The 20,662-nt window shown below is 41.9% G+C and overlaps 1 protein-coding gene across 10 annotated transcripts in view; it reads left to right on the top strand.

The window, feature by feature from the left end:
* PPCDC (phosphopantothenoylcysteine decarboxylase) overlaps nucleotides 1-20,662 on the top strand; it is a 48,441-nt gene that overhangs the window by 22,624 nt on the left and 5,155 nt on the right. For 5 of the 10 annotated variants that reach the window (XM_069071137.1, XM_069071145.1, XM_069071138.1 and 2 more), the window contains 2 exons: nucleotides 18,053-18,148; nucleotides 19,485-19,613. The exons of 1 other annotated variant lie outside the window; for it this stretch is intronic. In XM_069071137.1, coding sequence (XP_068927238.1) covers nucleotides 18,053-18,148; nucleotides 19,485-19,613 — 225 coding nt within the window. Of the gene's footprint in view, nucleotides 1-11,494; nucleotides 11,582-18,052; nucleotides 18,149-19,231; nucleotides 19,392-19,484; nucleotides 19,614-20,662 lie in introns of those variants that run through there. 4 more of the 10 variants (XM_069071141.1, XM_069071147.1, XM_069071146.1 and 1 more) reach the window with 4 other exon arrangements.

Here is a 20,662-nt window from a genome sequence, read left to right as displayed (position 1 = left end):
AATACTACCATCCTATGAGTACTACTCTGTGGCAGTGGAGCTTGGAGTTAGATAATACTGCCTCTAGAGAGTAAAAGGGGAGAGTCACACAGGTGATGAAGAGGCCCATGGTGAGTGTGAACAGGCTAGACTATCTGTCACATGGAATCCAGGTGGAACTCTGAAGAAGAACGTTAGTAGAAGATGTCATTGAGGAATGGTATCATCGGAAGAGCACATGTCAAGACATGGACACATGTCAATGTCAAAGACAATGGACACATGTCAAGAATGCAGGATGGCAGGTGGACATCCAGAGAGCTCCCCTGCCACCTTCCCAGTGTTGAGAGAAATTGAGGGGGGCCTTTCAAACTTTAGGCGCAGGCCATACTCGTGGAAGGACATGGACAAGAGCAGACATGGATGAGTTGTGATCTGTGAGTGTAAGAGGGAACATTCAGATCAATGAGATCACAGATCATTGGAGTATTTGAGCAAAATGAACTTACCAATTATCAACAAACACAAACATCCCCCCTGTGTTACTACTCTGGCTACCATCATTCCCCATCTCTCCTCCTCTTGGCTAACTTGAGGAAATCCATTGAAGTAGCTCACCTTCCTCTCTTTTCACTCCCTTGCAGTCTGGTTTCTAGTCTCATCACTTAACAAACACTACTCTCTCCAAAGGTACTGACAACCCCTTAATTGCCAAATCCAATGGCCTTTTCTCTACCCTCATTCTCCATGACATCTCTGCAGCCTTTGGGACCCTCCATCACCCTCTTTTCTTTCACACCCTTGCCTCTGTAGGTTTCTGTTCCTCCTCCATTTCCTTTGGCAAATCATCATTGGCAGGATAGGCCACTCCCCGTGACTGTCCCCCAGTGCTCTATCCTAGGCCCCCTTTTCTTTTCCCTCTATACTGTCTTGTTTGGTAATCTTATTAACTCCCATAGGTTCAACTACCATTTCTACGCAGGTGATGACTAGATCAATATATATATCCCCCTAATCTTTTTATTGAGTGCCAATTCTGCATTATCAGCTGATTTTTGGACATGTTGGATCTGATGTCCTAGAGGAATGTTAAATTCAACTTGCCCAAAGCAGAACTCCCCACCTTTCCCACATAAAACCCATACCATTTCCTAGCTTTCCTATTACTTTTAAGGGCACCACCATCCTTCCAGTCACCCTGGCCCAAAACCTTGGTGTCATCCTTAACTTTTCATTCTTATTCACTCCACATATCTAGTCTGTCACTGAACAGTTTTTACCATCACACCATCTCTTGTATGATTCCCCTTCTGTCCACTCAAAGGACCACTGCCATTGTAAAAACTTTGGCTTCAACTATTACCTTCTAATTGGCCTCCTTGCCTCAAGTCTCTCCTGACTCCAGTCCATCCTCCATTCAGCTGCCAAGGTGAGCTTCCTAAGGTGCAGGTCTGATTAAACTCCAGTCCATGGTTCTCTTTCCTCAAGAGTCCAATATAAAATCATCTCTTTGACATTGAAAATAGTTTATAGCCTGGCCTCTTCTTGCTTTTCCAGGCTTCTTCTTCTCTTTCCTCTGAATACTCTCCAGTCCATCTACATTGACCTTTTTACTGATCCTCACACCCTCCACCTCCTGACTCTACTTTTGCTTTGCATTGACTGGAATGTACTCTTTTTTGGGCCTTGAAATTTCCAGTCAGCAACAATGGGCAACTGAGGTATAAGCAATAGTTGATTTATTTAGGGAGACCAGTGGTGCCTAAGCAGTCGTGATCCAAGACCTTCCTCACGGTCAAGGATGCTTACTACTTGAAGATGGCCAGTATTTATACAGATTGAGAGCACACTAAAAATAGAACGGGGCAATACAATTTCGTGATTGGTTAGCACCAGAGGCGAGGAAAAGTCTATGATTGGTTGAGGAGCATAAACATTAATCATAACTTCTTTGTTAGCAGGCTTTTAAGTCATTAATTCCATGTTATTAACCACAGGTTTTCCTTGGAAAAGACGTTCCACCTGCCATCTCAGCAGAGATTTTCATAGGATCTGGTGTTTTGGTCAGCAGTATCCTAGGAAATAAGGAAGTGGTGGGCAAAAGGAAATGTCACAAGGGAATGGTGACAGTGATTCATAGGGGTGAGGGGCATTGATGCTGCAGGAACAAGCTCCAGGGGTAATGTAATGTAATTCTCTATAACAAACAGTCATATGATTTTATCTTATGATCTACAATGATATCACTAATACCTAAGAGGTTATTTGACCCTAATATATATATAACTCTTAATCTAAAAATATACCTATCAATTTCAACTCTATTCAATCTGACATTAATCTCTTATCCCTATAAAATCACCATGAACTGAGTTAATACTGATTAAATTGAGTAGGGGTATTGAAATTTTCTTCACACCCTTCCTTACCTCTGACTCCCATTTCCTCTGGCTTCCTTTTGAGATTCAGATCAGATCTTACCTTCTGCAGGAGGCCTTTCCTACCCTTCTCTCTTCCCCTTCCTCTCAGTTCTCTCTCTCTGATATGGTCTTTCATTAAATTATTGTACATCTTGTATACACATAGTTATTGGAACATATATTTCCCCTATTAGAATGTGAGCTCCTTGAGAGCAGAAATCATGTTTTTGCCTTTCTTTACCAGTTCCTGGTACCTAGTAAGCTATAAATGCTGGGTGACTGACTGGCTGCTGATATTTCAATATACAAAGTACAAAAAAGAAGATTGTATATGAAACCATAAACTTGAAACCATAAAGTTTTACCTCTGACATATACTAGTTGTGTGATCCTGGGCAAATCACTTAACCTTTTACTGTAAGGTTCTTATAAGTTGTACAGAAGGTGCCAATCTGCTCTTGGTAGCACAAGTTTCCTTATCTGGGAATAACTTTTACTAATGAAACCACAGGTTCCTGTCCCTACATTCATATATTACAATTTATTTGGCTGTTTTCCATTTATTGGGCTTTTGCTTTGTTTCCAATTCTTTGCTACAATGAGACATGCTTCTATCAGATGAAATAATAATTTTAAAGCACTTAGCACAGTACCTGGCATATAATAAGCATTATATAAATGTTAGTTATCATTATTATAACAATATTTTTGTCCATATGAGTCCTTCCTCTCTGTCTTTGACCACATGTTGGGTGGGGGAATGGAGGAAAAGGGCAGTTATAGGCTTAATAGTGGTACCACTGAGCCAAAAAGTCTGTAGTTTAGTGACTTTTGGGATATAGTTCCAAGTTGCTTTCTAGCTCACAGCTTCACCATTACATTAGTGGGCCTGTGTTTCTAAAACCCATCTAGCCATTGCTGTTTTCATCTTTTGCCAAATTTGACAATCTTGTGGACTGATATGATAAATAATCCAAATTTCATAGGATTTTCATTGCTTGCATTTCTTCATTTGAAAACTGCCTACTTGTCTGCTTATATACTTTGACCACTTTTCTATTGGGGAATGGCTCTTTAAGAGATACACACACACACACACACACACACATTGGTAGGCATACATATTATATGAGTGTATATGTATATATATGTGTGCGTATAGGTATATATACATATATATATATATATATATATATATAATGTTCCTGACACCTTAGCTATTAAATCTTTTTCAAAAACGCTTGCTCCAAAGTTGTTTGATTTTTCTTTTCATTTTTATGTAGTTGAAATTGCCCATTTTGTCCTACAATCTCATTTAGTTAAAAATTCTCTCCTTAGTCATAGTTGTGAAAAGTATTTTCTTCCTTTCTCTTCTAATTTGTTTATTATAGTGAAGTTCCAATTAGTGCAAATGCTGAGACCCTTGTGTAAAAGTTAAAATTATGTATTTTTGAGGTCAAATTTGATTCCTTGTGTTAGGATCTCAAGTTCACTCTGCTTATTACCTGTTTTTCTTTTAAAAAATAACTTTTCTTTTCAGTTCCAAATTCTCTTCTTCCCTTCCTTCTCATTGAGAAAACAAGAGAAATAAGACCCATTACAAATATGTATAGTCTTGCAAAACAAATTTCCTCATTTGCCATCTTCCAAAAAAAAAGGCAAGAAAAAGAAAGAAGGAAATATGCTTTAATCTGTACACTAAATCTTTTAGTTCTCTCTAGAGGTGGATAGCTTGTTTCATCATGAGTCCTTGGTCATTGTGTTGATCAGGGTTACTAAGTCTTTCAGAGTTGATTATCTTCACAGTAATTGCTGTAAGTATATAAATTGTTCTATTTCTGCTTACTTTACTTTATATCAGTTCATAACAAGCTTCCTAGATTTTTCCGAAATCATCCTCTTCATCATTTCTTAGAGCACAATAGCATTCCATCATCATATACCGTAATTTATTCAGTTATTCCCCAATTTGTGCACATTCCTTCAGTTTCCGGTTCTTTGCCACCACAAAAAGAGCAACTATAAATATTTTTGTACTTACGAGTCCTTTTCCCCTTTCTTTGATCTCTTTTGGGTATAGACCTAGTAGCTATCTCACTGAGTCAAAGATTATAAACGGTTTTGGGCATAGTTCCAAATTGCTTTCCAGAATGGTTGGACTAGTTCACAGCTCTACCAACAGTGCATTAGTGTACTAATGTCCCTCTAGCATTTGTTATTTTCCTTTTTTGTCTTTTTGGTCAATCTGATGGATTATTCCCCTCAGTGCATTTGGACATAAATAACTGAGGCCAGGGTTGCTGGGGGGGTTTTCCCCAACCCTCTTGATTTCTCTAATGAATTACTGGTTCTGTTCTCTGTTTTTATCTTCTACCTGCTACCCTCTGTAGGACTGGGACCAGGCATGATTTACCTATGTGGGCATTTTTCTCCCTTCCCTTCCCTTTCTAGTTTAAAACCCTCTTACTCAAATTGAAGAAATTCCAAATGATATGTTTTCATTGGTCTTTGCTGGGTACATAGCATAATGCAGCCTCAAGAGTCTGTCATGTCTTTGCCTTAAGGTATGATCCAGAAATTGAAATCCCATTTTCTAGCACCCTCTTCTTGGCCAAAACCTTTACTTTCTCTTCTGAATTTCACTTTCCAACTTCACTTCTTTTCCAAGTTTCATATCTTTAGTCAGCAGAAACAATGGTAACACCACCTGTGCCACCAAAATCTTCAGTTTTGGGCATGGGACATAAAATCCTTGGCACTCTTTTGAGGTTCCTTTTAATGGTATAATTTGTTCCTACATGAGTCACCGTGAGTGGGTTGTTGTTATCAGGTTTGGCAAGTCTAAGACGGTTTTCAGTTATATCTTGGATTCATGCCTTGGCAAGATAGCAGATCTCTCCGTTTTTGGGGGTCAGATTGACAAATAGTCACCTCTGTGCCCCTCATCGGGGAGCCACTAACAACTACTGCTTCTCTCTTCTTCCTCTGACCATTATTGTATGATCTCTCACCAAGGGACACCTGTGACTGGGCATCATCAACCCTCAGAGCACAAGAAACTGCTTCTTCCTGAAATTATCCAGCTACTCTTTACAGGAAGCCCTTCATACCACACCACACCACACCATACCATACCATATGTTACTATACCCTTCATTGTGTCTACCCTCTGACCTCCTAATTTAGGTTAGAGTCCTGTCTACCTCTTGAGGTCTTTTCTTCTTTGTTTCCTCCTTGAAACACTTGTCTTTCAATGAGTGTCTTGTTTTACCCGATAACTTGAAGAGTAGAGACTGTTTCTTTGGCCTCTTCCTCCCTGCCCTTGACCAAGGAGACCTGCTTGTAGTCAGTGTGAATGTAAATGCAGCTCCATAGTAGTAGAAGCACAAATATGCAATTTCTGTTGACAGAATTTACTTTGCCATTATACTTGTTTGAAGCCCTATCTGGAGTTCTTACTTGTCTTCTTGGTAGCACTCTTGGCTAGCTCACAATAAGTTGAGGCAATCTACTCAGCTGCCTTAAATTGGCAGGTAGCACATCTGTGCTGTGCCCTAAAGAAACAAAGCAATAAAGGGAACCAGAAGGAGAAACATTCTATTCCCCATTTTGTGTTTCCTTGCCACTGATCTCTAGATCTTTCCCAGTTCTTCTTGGCTTCGAGGCTTTCTGTCCCTACTTGGGAAAGGAGAAGAGTTAGTATTCGTTTGCTTAGGACAGGCTTCTCACCTGTTCTGTAAAGGGACAAAGCAAAGCTGCCCTTGAGGGGAATTAGCATTTTAATCTCCCAAGTGGAACCTGACAGTGACTTTTGTAGATGGGACTAGCCCACCTCAGCAAATACCAAGGGATCAAATCCCGGATTACACTGTTGGGCAAGATACCAGGGCTTGAAAGCTCTTGAGCACAATTTACTCTTAAACAATCTATGTGTGAATGAACAGGTGTTCTTTGTGAGCTCCTCCTGGCTATGGCAACACATGTGGCCCAGGAGATAACTGGAGTTGTAGAGGCAGAGAAGCCAGGAAAGGGGTTGTAAAAAGATGTCTGTAGTTATTCATGCAGGGCACAAGAGAAAAACACTCAGAGACCAGAAAAGGATTTCGCTGAGAACAGCTGTGCAGAATGCCCTTAGAGGGCGTAAGAGAGCAGAGGAAGCATTGGCTACATGCAGTTGTTTTTGATTTTTGTTTTTTCCAGATCAGGATGCCACCTGCTTGACACTGTGAACTTGTTACTGAGGCTGGCAGTCATCCTTCAAATCCCTCTTGGTAGCTCATCTTTGGCAGCAATGCACTAAGACCAGAGCAATCTGGCACTCATGTCTCGCCTGTAGTTTAAAGAGGAGCAGCTTTTTACTACCACTGTAGTTCATGCCTCACAGTTAACTCTGCAGGCACGGGACCCTAATGTAGCAGCCCCACGGCCTGCTGTGACCCTGCACACCTCTCATCCTTCTTTTTCTGTTATTGTCATTTTCTACAGCACTCACAAACAGCCAAACAAGTGAACCTAAGTTAAAATTATAGACCATTTGCCTAATATCTTGGCTGAATAGGCTATCTAGACCTGGTGCAGTGGACAGAACTAGCACTCAAGTTAAGAGAAATGTGTTCAGATCCTTACTGAGGAGCTGCATGACCCTGGACAAGTCACTTAACCACTGTTTGACTCAGTTCCCTTTTCTTTAAAATAAAATGAGAATAATAATAGCACCCACATCCCAAGTTTCTTGTGAAACTCAAATAAGGTAATATTTATAAAGTGTTTGGCAAATGTTAAAGTTCTATCATAGGTTCCTAAAGTGGGCACTACTGCCCACTGTGGGGCACTGGAATGATGGGAGGATAGGGGGGCATGGGTAGTAACCATGGGTGCAATTAGGATGTGTTGAATAAAAACAAGGGGACAGTGGAAGCATAAGGATAGAAGAGAAGAAAATTTTGAAAAACCATTCACACATGTTTAATCTATTGTATAACAAAGTTAAAGTTGTAGTGATTACATTATTTTCCAAATAAACACACGAAATGAAAGTTATAACCAACCAGTGGTCAAGTCTGCTGACAGGTCTAAACAAGCAAGTGTTGGCAGGTGAGTGTGTCATATCATGCATTGTTGGGAAGTTCAGCTTGCATTGGCAAGAATATGTGTGTTTGTTTACAGTATAATACTATATGGTTACATCATGCAAAAATGCATCATCAAAATTTCAGTGCAGGAAAACCCCCACAAATTTATATTAAATTATTAAGTTTAAGATGCATCATTGAGAATTTCTTTAAAAATCATTAAAGGGTTAAGGAAAGTAGATTTCCAGGGGGGTGCTGAGTAGGCAGGAGGTCAAATAAATTTGGGAACATCTGTTCTATATAAATACTGGTAACTATTATTTTGACTTCTGTGTTTTCCCTTGTGTTTTGGAGAGAATGGAGGAGGGTGAGCAACTGCATTGTATTTGACTGAGAGGAACCTCACTGGCTACAGAAGAATATGGACTTAGATTGTTGTTCCACTTCCTATCTTTAGATCAGGGGTTCTTAACTTGGGTCTATGAACTTGTTTTTAAAAAATGTTTTGATAACTATAGTTCAGTATAATTGGTTTCCTTTATAACTAAGTATTTTATCTTATATCTCTAAAAACATTCTTCTGAGAAGGGGTCCATGCCAGGTGACCAAAGGGGCCCTTGACACAAAACAGGTTAAAAATCCTCCTCACAGTGCCTGGCACCTAATAAGAACTTAATAAATGCTTTATCTGTCTATCTTGCTCTTTATTCTCCCAGGGGCTTATCTAAAGGTAAGTGGGAGGGGAGTTCTCCCAGGCATAGCCCTAGTGGTAAAGGTTAATAATCATAGGGCATTAGAGGAAAGGAAACAAATTATGTTGGAGATGATACAGTTCAAACTCAGTCATTTAGCAAAAACATTTATTAAGTGCCTACTGTGGCACCATTCTATTGGTGTGGGGAATGACATACAAAGGAAACTAAAAAGTGAAGGGGCATAGGCCTAGGGGATGAGAAGGAAGTGCCTGGGCACAGTGGGGCAGGATGGAGAAATCCAGGGAAGTCCAGAAGCAGTGGAACTGCTGAGAAATGGGGAGAAGACTGGGATGAGCTCCCTCTTTAAATGGAGGCCCTGCCCTTCAGTCACAGGGTCCAGTTCTAGGGGCAAAGGGGACTGAGGAGATCTGAATACTAGCCAGATTCAATCTTGTAGGATAATGAGATTTCCGTGATGAGTTTCCTGGGCACTTTGTGACAGACTTTGCATAAGAGGCTCTCCTCGAGAATGTGGGGTTCTCTTGCTTTCTACAATTGGGCTCACAGTGCTATGCTCCACTAGGAGAGGCTCAGCTTCCAAAAAGTGAAATCCTTGCGTGGGGACCCAGTTTATGTCTAAAGCAAAACCCATGGACTATCCAGAGACATCAGAGAAAACAACTCCTTAAGGAGTCTGGGTCAGTTCAACACAAACTTTACTGGCAAGCAATGGGAAAGAAAGGAAAGGGAAAAAAGAGAAGGGACCCTAACATACAACTCAGACAGACATGCACACTAACACAGAGTATAACTCATGTTAAGGGCAGCACTGAGTTGGGGAGCATAGAGACCCAGGTTTATTCAGCTGGAAAAGGGTGTTCCAGGGTGCCCTTCTGAGAGTGGGATACATCTGCCCTGACTTTGGTGGCCACCTGGTGCCAGCCATTTTGCATGTCAAAGTTCGGAACACATGGGTTTTAGGGGGTACCCAGGTGCAAGGAGAAAAGCAAGCTAACTGTGGGAAAGATAGTATTTTTGGATATACAATTGCACTAATCTTAAAAATATCATTGTCAGTATTTTTCTATGAATATATTCTTTAAGTTACAGCTTGGGGGAGACAGTCATGGTGGTCTCAGGAATACCAGGCCTAATCTTAGGGGAAGGAAGGCAGAATGGAGAAGATAGGATAAGGATAGAGGAGTTTAACTGTCCTCTGAGGGGTGAGGTAACTGAGACCTTGAGTAACTTCTTTAAGATCACACAAGGTGCCAGTGGGGTCAGAGCTAGGAGGAATCTCAGAGGTTTTATAGTCAAATCTCTTTATGTGTTAAAGATGAGAAAACTGAGATGCTCAGAGACTGTGACTTGCCCTAGATCCCACAGATGGCCCAGCAGAGTGAAAGTTGAAGTACAGGCCTTCTGATTCGGAATCCTCTTGGACTTCTCCTTAACCCAGGCTTTCTGTCTTTCAGACAATTGAGAGGAATGGTAGGATTCATGCTGAGGGAAGGAAAGCTTCTGCTGTGATTCTTGAATCAGAAAGCTTTTAGGGGTGTGACATGATCACCAGGAATGTACTGGGAATTTGCTGGGTGGACCAACCACCCTGACCCTTCCCTTCAGACTTCTTGGCTTACCACTCTCTCCTCCCAGAGTATACATGTTCCCAGCATGTCATGGAGCTGGCAGGGTATGCCCTGTGGGCATTGCCAGTGTCAATTCATCAGGTCTCTGGAGCTGGACTTAATACAGTTTTGTGTGGCTACCCAAGCTTGCCTTGGCTTCTCACACTCCTGAGGCTTGAGATTCTTTTCCTTGCTACTCTCTTAAGAGCTCCAGAAATCAAGGTGGCATTTCTTTTTTTTTTTTTGTATTTATTTAGTTTTCCCCCAGTTTATGTAAACAACAATTTTTAAATTTTTTTTGAGCCTCTTTTGCCATTTGAGTTGCCTATTTTTAAAATTTTTTCTTCTTTTTTTGGAGGGCAATTGGGGTTAAGTGACTTGCCCAAGGTCACACGGCTAGTTTTTTGGTGTGTGTTAAGTGTCTGAGGCTGGATTTGAACTCAGGTCCTTTTGACTCCAGGGCTGGTGCTCTATTCACTGCGCCACCCAACTGCCCCTGAGTTGTCTATTTTTTAAGGTGTTATTTTCTTCAGTGAGATTGTTGACTCACTTTTCATGATGTTCTTGCATCATTCTCATTTCTCTTCCCAATTTTTCCTCCACTTCTCTTATTTGGCTTTCAAAATCCTTCTTGAGCTCCTCTATGGCCTGTAATCAGTTCATATTTTTCTTAGATGCTTTTGATACTGGAGTTCTGACTTCATTGTCTTCCTCCCATTCCATGCTTTGATCCTTTTTGTCCCCAAAAAAGGAATCTAAAGTCGGATTGCTGTGCTTGCTTTGCTTCCTTTGCTTGCTCTTGTTGCCACTCAATTACTTGACTTTTGAGCTTTTTGTTCCAGCAAGGCAACCTGTTTACTTTCTTCTGTTACATCATGAGTAAAATGTGCTTTGAAGGTACTTTTAACAACATTATCTTTTGCAAATAAGACTAAGAATTTGTATTTCACAGTTCTCATTCTTAAACATTTTCTAGATTGCAAGGTAGGAGGCACACAAATTGCTGGTTGGGTCATAAGGCCCCTTTGTCCATTTGAGTACTGTTGGTCCCAGGGAAGGTCCTATGACAATTCTGCCTTTTGACTACCATCTTACCTGCTACAATCAGGAGTCAAAACACTCTTAAACAACAGGGCAAGAAAATTCCCAGAGACTCTAAAAGTTTTCATCAAGTAAAGAGAGAAAGAACTGATCCATGAATTGCTGAAAGGAGAATAAAAAGGGGTTTTGGTAAATAAAGTTAATAAAATACCTGTTTCTAAAAAGGCTCTAAAGTTAAATGTAAAAAGAGAAAAAAGAGTCACAGGCCATTAGGATAGCAATATAGAAACAGTCCTTCATATGAATGTGCTAAGAAGACCTCTTTGAAGAGAGAGAAATGACAACGACTGATGACAAAGCCCTGATGGCTGCAGGGCATTGTGGTCCATCATTTCATTCTCATGTGAATATTTTAAAGATTAATAATTAATGACTATCATAACTATAAATCAAATACCTCCTTGAATATGATGGTAAGATTAAGGTTGTTGGGTTCCTAATTTACAGAAAAGTAAATTTATTGAGCTTTACCCATAAGAGAAAAATGATTTACAAACTACCAGGAAGTTTTAATTTGAATTAGTGGGCAAGTAAAAATGCCAACAGGGAAGTTGGTAGGAAAGTATATTCTACCAAGAAAACTTTATCTGCTTTCCAAGGTGCTGTTGATTAGAAGAGATGGATTGCTTTGCTGATTGCTTAAAGAAAAGACTAGAGCAATGGCTTGGAACTTGACTGGACTAAAGGTAATTACTTCTGTGGGTGGGACAAGTCCCACTCCTACAGACAAGCTACACTGAGGAACTATGTCTGCTTGCCCTCGGGTTTGGCACAAGGTTGATTTTACGTAAGCTGTCAAGCTCTGCCCAGAATGGGAAAAGCAGGTCATTGGGCTGAACTCCCAAGCCCTCCCAAGATCCTAAAGGTCTGTGGTCTGAGCAAAAGGAAACAATGGAGTCACTGCTGCTTCTTCCCCCTAAGGGGGTGGGAGTAGGAAAACAGGGGGAAAGATGACAGCCTGTACTTGGACCAAATGAACCAGAGACAGAAGGGTTCTGGAGTCAGAATCCTGGCAAGTGGAGAAAAGAGGGGGTAGGCTTCCTCCCAGAGCAGCACAGTGAAAAAGCAGTAAGTTCTGAAGTTGGAGGATCTGGAATTAAATCCTGTTTGCTACCTGTATGACTTTGAACAAGTTAACTCGCCCTATCTGGGCCTCATTTCCTACTCTGTAAGATAAAGAGACTGGAATAAATGGCTGGAGTTCCTTTCTGGCCTTTAAATTCACAATCCTAGGAAAGCATACAGCTCCAGTTCCCAGGGAGCTTCAGTTGGGGGTGGAAACAGGGACAGTAAAAAAAAAAAAAAGGTCTCCCAACAGACAACAGGGCCCAGTGGAAGAAAATACCTTCTTGTGGATGAGGGAGCAGCATCTGGGAAACCAGCTGAAGAGTCAGAAGGGTCTCAAAATTAGCAAAGTGCCTGCTCCACCCCACAAACAATGCTAGATGCCAGACTACCTTGGCAAACTGGGAGAGGGGTATAGGGTAGGGAAAGATGGTTCATATCCCCAACCCCTGGAAGGGAAGGAAGGAGGAGCAGGCACTTTGCTAATTACTTGACTTTTGAGCTTTTTGCCACAGTAGCACTCTGCTTCCAGAGACGTGAGCTTTGTCCCAAATTGCTGGGCTTTTCACAGCTTCTGGAGCTATTAGTTGGGTGCCTCCACAGGCTCTGGCACCTGGTCACACACTCCAGGACCTCCACCCAAGACAGCGATCCAGATCCAAGCAGGTTAAACCAAGAGTGATTACCCCTCAGACTGGTTGCTTGATTCTCCTACGATTTGTAGGCCAGGAGCTCTGAAGTAGCCTCATGGCTTCTCACCTTCTCACCCCTGGGGCAGAGGCTGGACTGCGCTCTTGGTCCTCCTGTTCCCACAAAGTCCACACTGACCTTTTACTTTGCCTTAGGCATTTATGGACTGATAATTCTGGAAACTGTCACAACTGCTGGTGATTCACTCTTCTGAATTCCACTCTAGCTGCTGCTAGTAGGGGCCACCCTGAGGCTAAAACTGTGGGCTCACGCAGGGCTGGGCTCTGCTCCCAGCATGCTGTGATGGACCCTTCCTGCTGGCCTGCCAGCCTGCCTTCAGCAGGAGATTTGTTTCTCTCTGTCACTTTGTAGGTTCTGTAGCTCTAAAGTTTGTTTAGAGTCATATTTTATAGGTATTTGAGGTGGTTATGGGGAGAGCTCACAGAGTTTTCCTGCTTCTGTGGCGCCATCTTGGCTCCACCCCTTAACATTTGTTTTTAAAACTTTGAGTTCCAAATTCTCTCCCTTCTTCCCTCCCCATTTCTCCCCCCTCATTGAGAAGGCAAGCAATTCCATATAGGTATATATGTGTAGGCATGCAAAACATATCCATAATAGTCATGTCGTGAAAGAAAATATAGATTAAAAAAAAACTCAAGAAAAAGGAAGTGGAAAAAAAACTCCAAAAGTTGCTTTCATCTCCATGAAGGGAATTTCCATACCAAGACAAATGTATTTCTGTACAAAAAATAAAGAAAACTGTATATACACAGGAGTTTCAATGCCTGGAAACCTTGGTAGATTTATCACAACACTTCAGCCCCACATTGCCACTGATCTGCTAAGATGTCTCATTAGCATCTCAAACTCAACATGTCCAAATGTTCTTTTTAAATTGCTAAACCTGCTTCCCATCCAAACTTTACTATTTCTGTTGAGAACAGTCACTTGAATTCCAGACCTTAGAATTATTCTCACTTCTTATTCCCTCCCCCACCCCACCCAAAAATATGTCACAAGTGAGTATAGTTTGGCAAGACAAATCAATACATTGGCTGTGTTTGAAAATATGTCTTATTCTGCACCTCTAGTTTATCAGTTCTTTGCCAAGGAATGGGGAATTTGTTTTTCATCATTAGTGTTAAGTCACTGTTGGCCATTTTATTAGTCAGAGTTCTGAAGTCTTTCAAAATTGCTAATGTCATTGTGTAAATTTTTCTCCTGGTTCTGCTCATTTCATTTTGCAACATGTCATACAAGTGTACCCTGGTTTCTCAGAGTATGTCATATTTGTCCTTTCTTGAGGCACAGTGATATTCCATTACATTGATATATAATAACAGCCATTCCCCAACTAATGAGCAAACAGTTCTTTGATAGAATGCATAATGTAGATATAAATGTTTTTGTACATGTGGGTCTTATCCCCTTTGTCTTTTATTTATTGATGTATATGTGTAACTGTGGTATTGTTGGGTCAAAGTTTAGTGGATTTTCTTTCAAATTGCTTACCAGAATGGTCAAACCATCTTAATTCTAATTGTCCTCCAAATTACATTGATTTTTCTTGTGTAAAAACTTTTCAGTTCTGTAAATGTAAATTTCATTCATTGTAGTAAAAACATTAATTTTATAGATCATCTCTGTACTATATTTAGTTAAGAATTCTCCATCCACAGTTATTTAAAAAAACACTTTCCCCTCTTCAAATTTGTTTATGACATGACCTTTTCTATTTAGGTCATACATCAATTTGGGGCTTATTGTGGTATATAATGTGAGATACTGGTCTAAACCAATTTTCTGCCAAACTACTTTCCAGTTTTCCCAGCAGTTTTTGTCATATAGAAAGTCCTTACCTAAGTAATTGAGGTTCTTGTATTTATCAAACACAATACTGCTATGTTCATTTGAAATGGGTCTTGCTGACCCATTAATCAACTTTTCCATATTTTTTAAACCAGTACTAAATAGTTTTGATGATTACTGTTTTTTTTAGTACAGTTTGAGATCTAGTATTGAAAGTCTGTCTCTGTAAATTAACATAGGTAGTAGTGCTATTTTTATTTTATTATCATGACCCAAATACTGTCTTTCTAATTATTTCTTGAATTGGATGTCCTTTTATCCATCTTAAACTCGGCATGTCCAAAACTGAACTTATTATCTGCCTCCTAAAACTTTCCCCTCTTCCTAATTTCCTTAATACACCTCCCTCCTCCTAGTCACCCAAGTTCTCAGTGTAGGTGTCCTTGATTCATTATTCTCTCTTACTCCCCATATCCAATCAATTACCAAGTCCTGTTGATTATATTTTTTTCTTTTTTCTTTTTTTTTTTTGCTTTTTGGAAGGTAATTGGGGTTAAGTAACTTGCCCAAGGTTACACGGCTAGTTTTTTTGTGTGGGTGTTAAGTGTCTGAGTCCGGAACCGAACTCGGGTTCTCCTGACTCCGAGCAGGTGCTTTACTCAGTGTGCCACCTAGCCGCCCTATAGGTTTCTTTCTTTCTTTTTTTTTTTTTTGGATTATATTTTTTTAGCATCTCTTGTCTAAATCCCCTTCTCTGCTCTGATGTTGCTACCACCCTTGTACAGCCTCCTCATCACCTCACACCTGGACTATTTTAACAGTCTTCTGGGTGGTCTTCCTGCCTCAAGTCTCTTCCCAGTCCAGTCCATCCTTCACCTACCTGCCAAAGTGATCTTCCTAAAGCCTAAGTCTAATTGTCACCTACTTATTCAGTAAACTTCAGTGGCTTGCCCCAAGGCTCAAATATAAAACCCTCTGTTTGGCTTTTAAAGTCCTTTATAACCTGACCCCTTTCTACCGTTGAGTCTTCTTACACTTTACTCCGTGGTCCAGTGACATAGGCTTCCTCACTGTTCCTCAAACAAAACACTCTCTGTGCATTGTCTTATTACTGACTGGTCCTTATGCTTGAATTTTCCTCTCTCCTCATCTCTGGCTTCTTTTGGTTCCCTTCATGCCCCAGTCAGAACCCCACCTTCTGCAAGAAGCTGTTCCTGGTGCCCCTTAATGAGCTTATCCCCAATAATATATCTTGTACATAGTTGTTTGCATGTTGTCTCCCCCATGAAATTTCAAGGCGACTTCCAGTTACTTGGGAACAAAATATTTTTTGCCTTTGTTTCCCTCCAGGACTCAGGACAGTACCTGGCACATAGAGAGTGCTTAAGGGGTGTTTGGTGGTCCTGAGCATGACTTTGTAGGTGTTTCTCCATTGTTCTTTCCATTTACATTATTATAGTCACTTTGCATGAATTCATAGGTCCTCCCATGCCTCTCTCTATTCTTTGTACTCATTGTTTCTTACTACATAGTAATATTCCTGTACATTTGTATTACTGCATTGATTTAGCTGTCCCCTAATTAATGAACATCTACCTTGTTTCCAGTTCTTTACTACCACAAAAAGCGTTGCCTCCAGACTGTTGGTATCTGTGGGACTTTTCTTTCTGTTTTTGACCTTTGGCCATATGCCTAGCAATGGTATTGCTGGGTCAAAGGGTATGGACATTGTAGTCACTTTCTTGGCAGGAATTCAAATTCCTTTCCAGAATGTTTGAACCAATTCACAGCCAAGAGCAGTGTATTAGTGTCCCCATCCTACCGCAACTCTCCTGCAGCATTGACTCTTCCTATCTTCTGTGGTCTTTGCCAAAGGGATAACCACAGGAAGTGACGCCTTAGGCTTGTTTTGGTTTGCCTTCCTCTTCTTATTAGTGATTTGGAGCTCTTTTTCACATAATTGCTTATAATTTGTAATTATTCTTTGGAGAACTGTTTATTCATGTCCTTTGACTACTTATCAAGGGGAATGGCTCTTGACTTCGTATATTTGTGTTAGGTTCCTCTATACTTTGGGTATCAAACCTTATCAGAGATATTTGATGCAAAGATTTTTTTTTCTGAGTTGACCGCTTTCCTTCTCATCCTAATTCAGTTTGTTTATGCAAAAAAGATTTTCAATCTCATGTGATCAAATTTTCCTATTTTCTTCTTAATTATCAGGAGGGGCACATTTCTATTTTAAATAGGTTTTCAGTTATTTTTGCTTTATGTTGCCTACATTTCCCTCTGTATCTCCGCTTTCTGCCCCCTTCCAGAGAGCTATCCCTTAAACAAAGACTAAAGAGGGAAAAAAGGGGTCAAAAAAACCAATTTGTGTCTTTTAAAAGTCTGATGTTCTATGCCCATAGGCCCCCATCTCTGCAAAGGAACAGGAGATGGTAGCTTTTCATCTCTCTGTAGGGCTAAGTTTGCCTTTTGTGATATTAGACCACTCTGTTTCCCTATTTTCTCATTGTTCTTTCAGCTTACATTATTGTGGACATTGTACATATTGTTTTCTCAGCTCCACTTACTTTGCTTTATGTCAGTTAATGTACCTCTTCAGGCTTCTCTGTCTACATCAGGCTCATTGTTTCTTACAGCACAGTAATCACTTATGAGTTTGTGTAGCTGCTCCCTAATAAATGGGCATCTACTTTCTTTCCAGCTCTTTGCTCCCACAAACAGTACTTCTGTAAATATTTTGGTGTCTGTGGGACCTTTTTTTTTCTCTGTCTTTAACCTCCTTGGGGCAGCAGTAAAATATCATTTTAATCACATTTTTTATGCTATTCCAAATTGCTTTCCAGAATAATCGAATCCTTTCACAATCCCACCAATTTGTATGCTTGTCTTCCCACAACCCCTCTACCACTGACTATCCAAGAGGGGCAAAATCCTAACATCTGCTAAGCCTGTTCTGCTCCTCAGAAGCAGGACAAACTGTGGTTTCAGCAGTGAGGCCCCTGCCTCTTTCTGTGGGCTCAGCAATATCACTTCGTGTTTTTTGTTTGTTTGAGGCAGTCAGGGTTAAGTGACTTGCCTAGGGTCACACAGCTCATAAGTGTCTGAGTCTAGATTTGAACTCAGGTCCTTCTGACTCCAGAGTCAGTGCTCTGGCATTGAGCCACCAGGCTGCCCCTCCATACTACCTTTTGAGGAGCTGCTTCCCTTTCTCAGTGCCCCCGTCTCTCATCTCTTTGCTTCTGCTTCTGCTTCTCTGCCTCCCTCTGCTAATGTGATGGGCTACTGCTGATTTATATATACCAGGAACCTGGTGACTCATTCTGAACAGCTCAGCAGCCCTACCCACTCAACTTCCCTCAGAAGGGGAACTGAAACCACAGGCACCTGGTGGGGGTCTGACCTTTAGGCAATGGAGGAAGTGCTATGCAAACGTGAGAAATGGGCTGATGGAGTTGTGGGGAAATCATCCTCAAGGGGATGTGGCTAAAGCAAACCTGTTTTTTCAGCCTGCAACCCCTCTTGGACCTTTAGACCTTTGAATAACTGTTTTCTCTCTTCTTTCTTCCTCTTTTTTTCACTGGCAGTTGGAAGTGGCAGTGGTGACCACGGAGAGAGCAAAACATTTCTACAAGCCTTGTGATGTTCCTGTCAGGATCTATAGTGACACTGATGAGTGGGAGGTCAGTGTTCTGGAGCCCTAGGCCCAAACTCCTTACCATTCCTTCTCCTTTCCACCCACATCCATTCTCCTGGGCTCTGCCAGACCGGATCAGAAGGTCCAGACATGTGTCAGTGGTCAGAATCTCACATAACAAAAGAAACATGGGAACTATTTCTCAAGCTGTCAACCAGCTGTGCTCTGGTGCTAAATCCACTGAAAGCCCAGAAATGCTTCCAGGCAGAGGGCCTCTGCCCCAGGCCTGAGGGTGAGTCCCCTTATCCTTATCTCGGTTGTTGAAACCTCAGAGGAGTGAGGTTTGCACTCTTCATCCAGGTCACTTAGAACTGTCTTCAGTAACACAAGCTTATCCATTTCCCCATCCTGTCTGCAGGATTCTAATATCCTGTAGCAGGGAATTCCACAGTCTGATTCATCAGCCATAAAGTATAGGCTGGGGGCAACTTTGCCAATAGTGTTTTTTTTTTTTTAATTTTTAGACCCAGAAAAATTCTACTTGGTTCACAAAATATGCAGTTGCCTCAGCCTCATTAAACGGTGTCCTCTGCCTCCCTTCCCTTGTCCTTTCATTCCCTCTGTTCTCCTACTCCTTCCAGTGGCTCAAAGAACCAAGCACCTTAAGCTTGCAGCCTTGGAGCTCCCACCAGGTGTAGAGTTCCCCTGAAGTCGAAATCCTGAAGCCACAAAGTGTTAGCTTCCCAGACCAGGGACTGTTTCCTTTGGCCTTTTGTCTTTGCTGTCTCCAGCACCTAGCACATGAATAAACCCAAAGCCAAAATTGAATGGAAACATCGAATTCCCTTTGTCAAAGGAAGTGACACAATTCTGTTCCCCTCAAAATAAAAACAGAATTTAAGGTACTAGAGGGTGAGGTGAAGCATTCTTGGGTTTCCTGCCCTGTCTCTTTAAGGCAGTGGTTCCTGAGCTTTTTTTGAGTCATCAACTCCTTTGGCAGGTCATCTGGGGCAGCCTGAGTCTTTAGGAGGATGTTTGTTGCCCATGTTCATAATTGAAGGAAATGCCAAATCTCAGTTAGCAGTAAGTGAAAACAAAGAGGTCATTTTTTCCCATCTGAGTCCTCAGAGCTCCTCCCAGGTGAAGAACACCTGCTCTGCTGCCTTTGGTCCACCAGCCTCTGCTTCCAGTGGGTGATCTCTATCCTGTGTATTTCTGGTGTGTCCTGTGTTTATGAAAGCAGGGGACACTGCACCCTCTGAGTCCTGGTAGAATGTAAGCTCCCTAAGGTCAGGGTTTTATCTGCCTAGCACAGTGCCTTTGCATTTCAGGCATTTAACAAGTGTTTGCTGGATTGAATTGAATTGACTCCCTGTTTTCAGATGTGGAAGTGCCGCTCTGACCCTGTCCTGCACATTGACCTTCGCAGATGGGCAGACCTCCTGGTAGTTGCCCCTCTCGATGCTAATACGATGGGAAAGGTGGCCAGTGGCATCTGTGACAACTTGTTGGTGAGTGACCCCTTGTGCCCCTCCTTCCTGTTGAGTTGGCAAGGCCACTCTTGCTGACATCAGGCCTACTCTCTTTTCAACAGGCTCTGTGGTTGGAGTAAGAGTGGCTCAGGACCCTGGGACTCTTGGTGCAAGAAGGGGCTTATTTCTCAGACCTTGTTCCCTTTGTGTGTAGGAAGGTAGATAGACTGACTGCTGATGAGCCGGCAAGCCAGAGGCAGGACTCTGGTGAAAGGCATCTTGTGGAGCCCAGCATCCCTTGTCACTTTTCTCTGTGCTCTGTTCCTGGCCCTGTTCTACTTATCGGGGGCTATCTAGGGCTGTGTGGCCCTATAAGGCTCTTCCTTTCCCCTGTTCCATCCCCTCCCACCCATCTGTCTTCCTCTCTCTGTCTCTCTTCCATCTTTCAGTACTCTTTCTGACATGCCATTTCATTTGTTTTTTTGTTTGTTTGCTTTTGTTTTTGAGCCTAGCGCTCCCTGTCTCCATCAAGGTGAAAGTATGAGGGCTATCATGGGCCTGATTCCATTGTTGACCTGCTCTGTCCCTGACCTGGGCCCCTTTCCCCCTCCTCAGATTGCCTGGGTATTGATGCCAGACTTAGTGCAGACACCCACTGCAGGCTGCTTAGCCCACTGCCCCTCAGGACTGCTGAGCTTGTCCTACGCCTTCCAGCTCTCTGGCAGCCAGGGTAATAGATGTGCGCAACCCTGCTTGGCCATTTCTTTCTTTCCATCATCTTATATCTCCCCACCTTTCTTTCACTGACTTCCCCCTTCATCTCCACTTGATCAATATGATCTGAAAACACGTGTGACATCAGATCAGTGTGTGTACTTCCTGTCAGTCCTTGTTCAAACACCCAACTGCGCTCTCTGATTAACTTGAAGCTCTTGCCGCTGGTCTGTGGTACAGATTCTCTGTCACTTAGAATAATCTTGGCCTGGCAGAAAGGGGAAGGAAAGAAACAGAGGTGTCAGTGAATGGACTGTGTGTGTGTGTACGGGGGGGGGGGCGGCGAGTGCGGGGGGAGGAGGGAATGCAGGGGG

The sequence above is a fragment of the Petaurus breviceps genome, unplaced genomic scaffold (assembly GCF_028583685.1).
Source record: "Petaurus breviceps papuanus isolate PSGF00001 unplaced genomic scaffold, PetGlider_PUasm1.0 90825, whole genome shotgun sequence".
Taxonomy (NCBI): Eukaryota; Metazoa; Chordata; class Mammalia; order Diprotodontia; family Petauridae; genus Petaurus; species Petaurus breviceps.
This window is presented reverse-complemented; position numbering and strand designations above follow the sequence as displayed.